We start from the raw sequence: 10,340 nt of genomic DNA on the forward strand, positions 1-10,340 counted from the left end.
GGTCAGTTTTTGACCATAGAATTTGATTTACTGTACATTAAACATTTTTTTACAGTGAAGTTGAAACAACAATGAAGTACACTGCTACTCTTTGTAAGGATTCCAAATGCTGTAAAATATTCATTCACATCCATTAAAAGCAAATACTTTTACATTGTGTCACCTAGTATTCTACAACTTAATCACTTTTACAACTTAGGCGATATCCTCAGATTTGCCATTCCATATTTTGCCCACTACTGCGTTCAGTGTCTTGACACAGTCGTTTCTGCAGTTGTTACACATTTAATGTCATCTTCCAGGTAATTTGGGCTGATATCAAGTACATACAATCCTGGCATTGTGTACAGCACATGATGCCCGCTTCAAATGATAATCACCTCAGACCTTTTGCACTTTTCTAAAACAGTTTTACCTGTCAGGACTCCATCAAATATAATCAGTAGAAGCCCTTTTATAACTCTGGCATCACTATATGAAATGCTCGGACACCGGGGAGACAAAATCCTTGCCTTTTCCTCATTACATTGGTCTAGTTTTGAGATGCATCAACATGGCACAGAAGAATCAGAGTTAAAGAGCCAATTCCTAAAGGGGTCCTCCTATCACCTCAGCTTGATAAACCAGTACAGGATGAAGAAGACGAAAAAGCAGAAGAGCAGCATGTAGCACAGCAGTTTGGTCTGGCTGCCTCTGGACAGCTGCTTCACTCTGCCGATGGTGGCACCAAGCAGACCCCCTGTTGAATCAAAGTCTGTGTCCTGGTAGAAAAGAGGGATAAAGTCTTCAGTCCAGGCAGAGCAGCAAACAAACATAATGCTGAGATCATGGGAAATATTACAGCATCTGACAATGGTGAACTATAACTAAAAACTATACTTTAGGTATAACTGTGAGGCACTTGTACTTGAGTGCATTCTACTTCATACTGTTCACTACATTTCAAAAAGAAATATTGTATTTGGTACATTCATTTAACAGCTTTTGTAACCAGTTGTGTTACAGAGAAGTATTTATAAGATAGTGTACCCATTATACCCACATACCATTTATGCCCACTTTCAACTTAGAAATAGAATACAAAAAAAACAAACACTTGTTTGTGACTCATTTTGTCAAATCCAGGCATTACTTTTTGTCTTTTACTACAAGTCAATCCTATTTGGTATTTTTGAGGTAAACCTGTTCATATGTGAGCTCTCTCAGGAGACCTCACACCAAATCACAACAAAACTTTAACATTGAGGGTCCCCTCAGAAATGCCCATTTTCTGTGATTGAGTCATATTCACAAAAAGTATATTTGTATTACTTAACGAAACCAGGAGCCTACTACTTTATAGGGCCCTCAATACTTCAATTCCACCTGAAGCAGAGAGAAACATCATAAAACTTTTTGATATAGACCCAAACACTTTATTTTACCCCTGTAGAATTGTGAAGATTTTGAGTGGCTGTACGTCCTTTGCCAGACTCACCTAGAGGATACTGGCCCATTTTACCAAAGAAACCACAACGAAATCAAGACCTTCTACTAAAATCAACAGCAAGAAATGATTCCTAAGATGTTACTGAGTAAATCTGCTGCTGCAGTAAAATACATTTTATATTTTATTAATAAATCATGATGTGGGCTTATTTGGAACACACATGGGCTTAAATGATACCACAATACCATTTATGCCCACGCTTGACTGTTGACATTGTTTGTAAATTATTTAGATTGCTAAATAAACGAAAACACATTTTCAAGTGAGAGATTAACGTTGCACTTTACCTATTATTATCCTTATAAATCAGGTATGTATGAAAAATATCTAAAAGCTAATTTTGGTGGGCTTAATGGGTACATTTACCCCGTATGACCAGCTTTTGGAAAGTAGACTGATTAAAGTACCCAGCAGTTTTAAACCCATTTTGTTAAGAACAGTTACGTTATGTAAAATTTTAACAGGACTTTAACTTGTAAAGGAGCAGTGGATATTTACACAGTGGTATCATATTTTGTTACAATACGTCACCTAAAGAAAACAAAATAAAACTCACCATCTCATCCAGCATTTTGTTCTGGTATTTGACTTCCGTTCCAATATCAATAGACAGCTGTAAATAATAAATAAATTCCTGTATTTGAGTAAATTACAATAAACCGTTTACATGTAAAATCTAAAGATATCTAAAGCGCTATTTACACCAACTATGCCCATTTCTAGAGGACAACACAAATCACAGGAACTCTGATGTGCTGCTTTTAGTCACGAACAACCAAAACATCAAACTGTATATTTCACCATATTATTTACACTTTTTAAAGCGTTGACTTTAGCTCTGAGCCCCTCCTGAAGATGTTCATTTTCCTCTTCATAGACACTGTATCCACTTGCTACATAGTTCCCAGAGCCTCCTTCACCTTTAATGGACGAGAACGACAATTAATATACCGATAACTAGCTATTCTGATAGGATTTAGCCATGAAATATGATGTTTAAGATGAGAGAGTTTATACAATTTTGTGCCTAAAGTACACAAACACGAACATCTATTAGCAACAGCAGCTAACGTTGGCTAACTAGCAAACAAGCTAGCGTTTAAGTGTGAGCTAGATGTACATTTGTTTCTTACCCAAACCGGAGCGCCTCATCTTTACCCACTGAAGGAAACGCTGTGTGGCGGTGTATGGGATGTGTAAAAAAGCAAATCCAAATCAAATAAGCAATATATTACACTAATTGATAACAGTTTAACTGTGGCAAGTGTCCGCACATCTGCAAACGCCACGACATCATACGGTGGCCGACGAGGACAATGAGCTTCCTCTCAAAATATCGCGATTGCAAAAAAACTAGAGCAAAATGGAGTGTGTGTCTGTGTGAGTGCCATTGGGCTTGCATGTGTTTGCAGAGCGTGTATATCTTAATGGAAATGTATATTAGTTGTCAATTGCCGTAAAAATGAACCCTGTGACAATGCCACTAACAGCATAATCTAAAGAGACTACAGTAAACATCGCATAACCTTTTATGCCAATTAATGTGGTAATTACCATTACAGAAAATCCTTACTCTTATCTGTGGTTGTGTTATTAATGAGTTTTTATTATGTTTAATGTTACAGGAGCAATATCACAATTTGTCACAAGAGTCCAAACAAGATCACTTTTAATTTCTTGTTGATTTTCAGATGTAAAGCCAAAGTTAAAAGAAACACACCATGTTTATTTTCTGTTTTCTCAGTAGAGTAAATAATTGTGGTTACTGTTGCCAGGTGCTTGCTCAAGTATGGTGCCAGATTGTCCTTTATAGTGATTATTCATAAAGTTTTTATGAATTTGAAAGTGGGTGTCACTGAGTGTTAAGGGTTTTATAGAATGTCTAAAACCCTTTCACAACATTCCGAGGTAGAAAAACTGAGAAAATGTCACTCTGTATTGTATCTTCTATAAGAAGCCATGACCTTGACATGAGTGCCAAAAAACAGAGGGTATTGATCCAAGTATGTGTGTGTGCACATTTCAGTTACCTTTGTGGGTTGTAGAAATGTTTCTTTAACAGATGGGTCTCTAGAGCGAAAGAAGGCATATAGACATTTGGAACCTGGTCTTAATCTTCACCGAAATTCTCTGGATCCATAACACTCCTGATGCAATGATCACACACATACTTGAATGCATACACATGCACATACAGTATGCCAAAAACAGTCTACAGAGTGCTGTGTGTTGGCACAGTGGAGCAGTGGTTGGTACTGTTGCCTCACATCAGTAAGGTTCTGGAAGAATAGAACTGGCTTCCTCTGGGTGCTCCAGTTTCCTCCCATAGTCCAAAGACATGCAGGTCCATTTGAATGCTGATTCTAACTTGGTGTGAATGTGAATGGTTGTTTGACTTTGTGAATCCTCTAGTTGACTGGTGAGCTGTAGTGAATGGATGAATAGATAGACAGAGACAGGCTAGCTGTCTGGTTCCAGTCTTTATTCTTAGCTAAACTAACTAGCTGCAGGTCCAACTTTCTCATCTAACTCTCCAATTCCACTCTCTGTCTCCCAAAGTGTTGAAAGATTCCTTTAATTTGTATTATCAACTTTGGAAAAGAAAACGATAAACGCTTGCTGAAAGCGCTTATGCTTGTTGGAATTGTGCATTAGCTCTGCACATGAAGATACTAAAACAATCGTTGAGTAACCCACTTATGATGGATTAGGATAAAGGAGATACTCCCCAGTCAATAGAGCATGAATGCCTTTTGGCAAGACAGGAGGACCATGATTAGCTGAAAATGAAAGTTGCTCACCTCCCTCTGCACTGCACCTCTCATTGAATACTGCTGAAGCTTAACAATATCTGGCTCACCCTGATTAGCATAATTTCTCAAGAGAATGGAGCAATGAATGAGAATGAGTCAGATGATGGGGAACGTGTAGAGGAAAACATGCCAGAGGAAAGATCAAAAGGACACCATTGTACTTCCTGCTATTAGTCCTCAGAAGGATTTTGATTCCCACAAATTTACAATTGCTTTGAATTGCACTTAAAGAACTCTGCCTGCCCTTTATCCGCACTTCCAAAGTCTCTGACTTGTAAATTGTTATTGCAAGAAGATTTGCCGTCTGAATAGATGGGCTCTGTTGTTCAGAATGGACCAGTCCTTTCATTCATGACTAAATGGGTTTTAATTGGAGATGTGGAGGAGAATAAAAGTGTGAAATTTGGGTGAGGTGGAAGACAGAGTGAGAACAGATAATGTAAGAGTGGTGGGAAAATTAAAGACTGACACTTAGAAACTGCAGAGCCTCACTGTATAAATAAACAAATAAGACATTATGAAATAAATAATCATATAAATACATATGTTTATTCAAATTCAGTTAATTGTTGTTATCATAATTAATTCACAATTTCATTTTTATTTCACAAGTCTTTTTCCTTTTAGCCAACCACATGCATGTTTAGTCTTTCTCAGATGCTGACCCCCTATTTACACATACTGCATTTCACAGTGTGATATTAGTGTCAGAGTCAAATATAAAAACAAAGGCTCTGAGAAGAAGGTAAGCATGTGGGTTTGAGATATGGTGCCACGTCTTTAAAAAGAATCTATCCTAACTTGTGATTACTGTGTTTGATAGCAGCAGGATTTTCTGATTTTCCTAAAACCAGAAGGCTCATGACCGCTGGGACCCCAGTAATTATAAAGAAATCTACAGGAAACTACAGGAGTGAGGTGTGCCAACTGGCCCAGTGGTGTAAGGACAACAACCTCTCCCTCAATGTGGGGAAGACTAAAGAGATTGTTGTGGACAGGAGAAAACCTCTAAAGCATCCACCGCTCACCATCAACAGTGCTGTAGTGGAGAGAGTGAGCAGTATCAAGTTCCTGGGAGTGCACATCTCTGAGGACCTCTCCTGGACCAACAACACCACATCACTGGCCAAGAAAGCTCAATCACGCCTCTACTTCCACCGCAAACTGAGGAGAGCCAGTGCCCCACCCCCCATCATGTGCTCCTTCTACTATTGTTATTCATACATAAATAACCTTCCACTTCTATTCCATGGATTTGAACCCTGCACACGAATGAATGGTGCAGCCCATTTCTCTAAGTACAGGTGAACTACACCAGTTTCCACCAGGACTGTCTCAGTTTGCTTTAAACCAGAGACAGAGTCAGGCCAAACAGATGAAGAGCAGGTCTAAACAATGAAACCTTAATGTCAGTTTCAAGATAAATGCTTGAACGAAAACTCTGAAACGTTCACTGCTTCTCTCCTCAGCACCTGCTTTGTTATTTTATCCAGTGTTTAAGATACGAGTAGAAGCAGACTTTGGACGATCGTGAGAATAAAGAAACAGGACTCCAAGGGACACCAACGTCCTGGTGAAGCTGAATCATCTGACAATCTCCTATTATTGTTTTGCACTACTGTCACTGACTGTACACAGTTTTGAGTCACAGCTTATTGGCTGTACCGTTTAGAATTATCCTAATTATATTAATCCAGTTCTTATTCTATTCTATTCTTTTCTATTCTATTTTTATTCTACTTTATTCTGTTTTAGTTCCTAAATGTTATGGCACCCAATACTAGGTGAGAGAGAAACTGTATTTCAATTTTCTGTATGTCCTGCACATATAGTGAATTGACAATAAAATCCTTGAACCTTGAAATCTGTGTAATAACCACATTAGGCACAATGTGTTGAAGCATCAGAAATGGCAGATTGCTGAACTCACCAAATACAAACAGAAGCTTAAGAGGAAGCTGTCTCAAAACACAAAACAGAATGATGGCTCCCATTACATCAGCGAAAATAAAGAGAGACTGTCCTAAACCTTTCCTAATATACACCAACCTCCCCATTTCATCATTTCTTCTGGAGACATTTTCATTTAAATTATTGTATTCTGTTTCTCCACATCAGCTACTAACCATTCATGCAAGAAAAACACAACTGAAATTGAAAATTGTCACTGAGGGAGAGGGTGATGGAGGACCAGGGTAGAGGTGTTTCTTTCTCAGATTCATCTATTTAAAAGTGCACATTTCAGACATGTTTCATGCTGCAGAATTTCTCTGAATTGCTGATTTTTTTTCTCTCTTTCGAATTGAGTGCAGGAGTTGACACTGACACTGTCTGACTCTGAATTGCTGCATTGATTTGCTATAGCACTGTTAATCCCACTGGACCTTGGCTTTGTTTTCAGTCAGTTATGATGTACACAAGACCGACTTTCTCACAGATAACATTTCAATTAATGTTTTTCAAAGTGCCGCGATTGCTGTCTTCTTATCAGACACTTGAATAGAAGGTAACCTGACCCCCAGGACTTTACCGTTTATCTCTCTCCTCTGTCTCTTTCTTTCAGACATGCACACACAAAAAACACGCACCTACACTGTCTGGTTTCCAGCACTTCAGAGGTCATTACATTGACTTGTAATCATTACCTTGTACTTACCCTGGTCTTAAACAGAATCTTAAAAGCCCAACCTTACACCACTGTAAAATTCAACAGCTCACATTTTGGGGACATCCCTATAAGGACACGGAGTCTCCACAGTGTGATTTATGTTCGCACAACATCCACACACATACCTCTTATATTCAAGCCTTTTGTCTATATAATATCTACAATTAATCCACAGCACATATGTAATCAGTGTGCTGAATGACCGTTGACTGGGAGACTCATGAGTTGTCTGTCACATTCATATAGTTGTAGCTTCACTTTATTACCTTTACTGAAGTAACTATTAAGCTGATAAATCAGTTTACAGAAAATGAATCAAAAAGGACATTAAATAATCTTTCAAGCTAAAATTGACTGGTTCCAGTTTCCTAACAATGACATTTTTAAAATTAGTTTTATATGATAGTAAACTGAACATATTTGGGGTTTAAACATTAAACATTCTTATCTCCATTAGCCACTCAGATGCACTGTGATTCAATCAGTTTTATGACAAGAGACCATATAGAAACATTGTATGTGTCAGTGTTTCAATTTGATTAAATCTGACCTTTGCGCATCTCCCAAGTAATTTATATGGTTATGCAATTACCACTCATGAAAGGGCCAGGAACAGTCATTACCATGACAATAAAGGTCCAGTAAATGGACATAAGCCCATTTCAGACATGCACTGGAACCTTGAAATCCTCAAGACATACAGTAACCTGGGGAAGCTGTAAGTGAAAAGACAAATGTTCAGTTCTGCTGACCCTGACCTAAAGCAGACTTTAACCCTGCCAGCTCACTAGTACAAAATCCCTGTAAGGTCTGAGTGAGCAGGAGTGAGTTCATGTGTGAATATAGCAGCATGGGGGCGGCTGTGGCTCATGAGTTAGAGCGGGTCGTTTCCTAAGCAGAGGATTAGCGGTTCGATTCCCGGCTTGTCCAGTCAACATGTCGAGGTGTCCTTGAGCAAGACACTGAAACCCCAGTTGCTCCCGGTGATGTCACCAGTGTGTATGAATGCGTGAGTGCTTGAGAGTGCAAATGGGTGAATGGCCAAATAATGTGAAAGCGCTTTGAGTGTGCTGTAAAGGCATAGAAAGGCGCTATACAAGTATAAGAACATTTACCATATAATTCAGAACAGCATGAAACCAGAACAATACAAACATCTGATGGTGAAAAAAACAGTCAGAAGCAATGTGGCCTGTTTTATGCTAAGATATGTTGATTTGATTGATTGGTTGATTTGTTATAATCTGTTTTATAGCATCTTTTACTATCCCCACTTATTTTAGTTATAGTCATATCCCAAAGCACAGTATGTAACTCAAACTGCTGCACAGCTACAATGCGCTGCCTCAATAAAAGCAATAGATCAGAAGGTCTGTGGGATCATGAATGGTATTTAAAGTCCCCCACACACAACTGCCTGTGTGAGTTTCCCTGAACTTTATATCACAGCTTTCCACAGCCTAAGAAAAGACAATCAACAGTTAAGCAAAAACAAATTCACTTACTTCAGCAAATTCAGTTAAGTAAATGCCTGCAATTGTTTGAGAGTCATCTCAGAAAAAATGAGCTTTGGGAAAATAATGTTTTTTGTTTTCTGCTTGTTTGTTTGTTTGTTTTGCTGCTTATAAAGGTGTGAGTCCATCCATTCTCTAAAATGCATATCCTGTTCAATGTCACGGGGGAACAGAGCCTGTTTCAGCCAACACAGGTAAACAGGTAATAAAAAGGAATGCCTAATAACGCTAGCATGCCCTAATTAGGTCTTCCTGTAGGCCCATTTGAAGGAGAAAGGTTAGCTAAGGAGATGTAGTTTAGCACAATGCATCAAAAGCTTCTTGTCTTTGATCATATTAAGAAAACATTTTTGTCATCTGCTGCATTTCCTGCTCTCAAAATAAGCAGTTATTTTTTGTTTCAGAGTAGTTAGACAACAGCTGGCTTTGCTCTGGTTTCATTTTCATAAGGGAGTCTTGCACTTTGCATTTAAAGGCAGAGAAAGTCAGGGAACTGACCACATGGACGTGCTGATACACCGCTGAATCATTTGTTGCTACCACAGGCTCTGACAGCTTACCATTAACTGGCGTGAATAGAACTTCTTACTCAGGAAAGAGCAAACCAGTCCAAGCCTACCCTGATGTGAATTTTATTCAAAAGGCTTACCAACACACTGAAAACACAATCACAATTTTATGCACTGCTGTATCCCTCATGTCACCAAAGCTTTGGTCTACTGCACTTCTACAGTATGTCACAGCACTGCACACCTTTATCCTGTTGTACTTGGGTATCACAAGGGCTCAATTCCAGCGCCCTCGTATAGCCCCAGTGCTCTGCATGACAGGCTTTGACAAGTAATTCATAGTTTGCTGAGCAGTGCCATGAATTGCTTTACAGTAATCTCCCCCCAGGGACTTGGAATAATGTCAGACCTGCTGTTTTGCTGCCCTTGTAGAATAGTTATTGTGCCAGATGATGGGTATAGTTTTTATATTTATGTCCAGACAGGACTGGGTGTAGACAGTATTTAGAGAGTGAATTTTCACTGAAATTCTGCAATGGCAGATGTGCACCATATTGAAAGAACCATATGGTGGATATAATGAGGCTTGTTTACAAACTTCACAAAGGGAAACATCTAGATACATCACTCTTGCTACCGTAGAACTAATATTCTCCCTGTGGTCTGTGTTGTGCATGAATGTTCTGCTTAACACATTACCACAGACTGCTGTGCTGGATTAGACTAATTATTGTCCATTTTAGTGAAAAGAAAAAGCCACACATGCCACTTATTCCTTTCAGATCAGGTTTTGCCCTATTCTGCCTCTCAAAGTTTTTTTTATTGGCTTCAAATGTGGTGCACGTGTTCTTTTGCAGAATAACCATCCATAACTACTTTGAGTTGAAGAAAAACCAGTTTTCAACATTTATCATGAATTTTACATATGTACAATTTTGTATCACCCAGAACAAAAAAATAACATATTTAAAATAAAACTAGATTTAAATTATACATTCTAGTGAAAGATTTGAGTATAGGGAAGATATGTTGGTTAATAAAGTCTTTTAAAACCACTCGGAACCCCTGTTTCCCTTCTTGTTAATTAGGCAAACTACTCACACAAATGCCCATTATTTGGTGATTGAAAGCAATCTTTAGAGCCCCAGAAATACACTATTTCTGCTCCAGGGCACATTTCTGTTAAATGAGCCAATTATCACATGTATGATTATGTGTGAGTGCCGGTGGCCCATCTGGCTCTAGTCTGCAGATCTGTGCCTCTTTACCCCCTAAAGCTGGTCAAGGAAGTTCTTACATTTTTTCATTGACCTTTATGTGTGGCTGTTGTAATGAGCATCTGACTAG

General features: G+C 38.6%; 1 protein-coding gene across 1 annotated transcript; it reads right to left on the reverse strand.

Annotated features, from left to right (window-relative positions):
• Positions 1 to 2: 2 nt before the first annotated feature.
• bet1 (Bet1 golgi vesicular membrane trafficking protein) lies at positions 3 to 2,867 on the reverse strand. The gene is made up of 4 exons (XM_020614225.1): positions 2,623 to 2,867; positions 2,303 to 2,409; positions 2,046 to 2,102; positions 3 to 761 (listed from the first exon to the last, which is right to left on the reverse strand). Exons 1-4 carry the CDS (start codon positions 2,639 to 2,641, stop codon positions 606 to 608), a joined length of 339 nt encoding a protein of 112 aa, XP_020469881.1. The 5' UTR covers positions 2,642 to 2,867; the 3' UTR covers positions 3 to 605.
• Positions 2,868 to 10,340: the final 7,473 nt, after the last annotated feature.

This window comes from Monopterus albus, unplaced genomic scaffold, assembly GCF_001952655.1.
Source record: "Monopterus albus unplaced genomic scaffold, M_albus_1.0 scaffold143.1, whole genome shotgun sequence".
Lineage (NCBI taxonomy): Eukaryota > Metazoa > Chordata > Actinopteri > Synbranchiformes > Synbranchidae > Monopterus > Monopterus albus.

What these genes read in the sequence shown, in the direction of transcription:
- bet1 (XM_020614225.1), bottom strand. An exon ending in AAGTCAACGCTTTAAAAAGT is followed by an intron (nt 2,103 to 2,302) that starts GTAAATAATATG and finishes TATTATTTACAG; the next exon opens with CTGTCTATTGATATTGGAAC. An exon ending in ACAAAATGCTGGATGAGATG is followed by an intron (nt 762 to 2,045) that starts GTGAGTTTTATT and finishes CTTTTCTACCAG; the next exon opens with GACACAGACTTTGATTCAAC.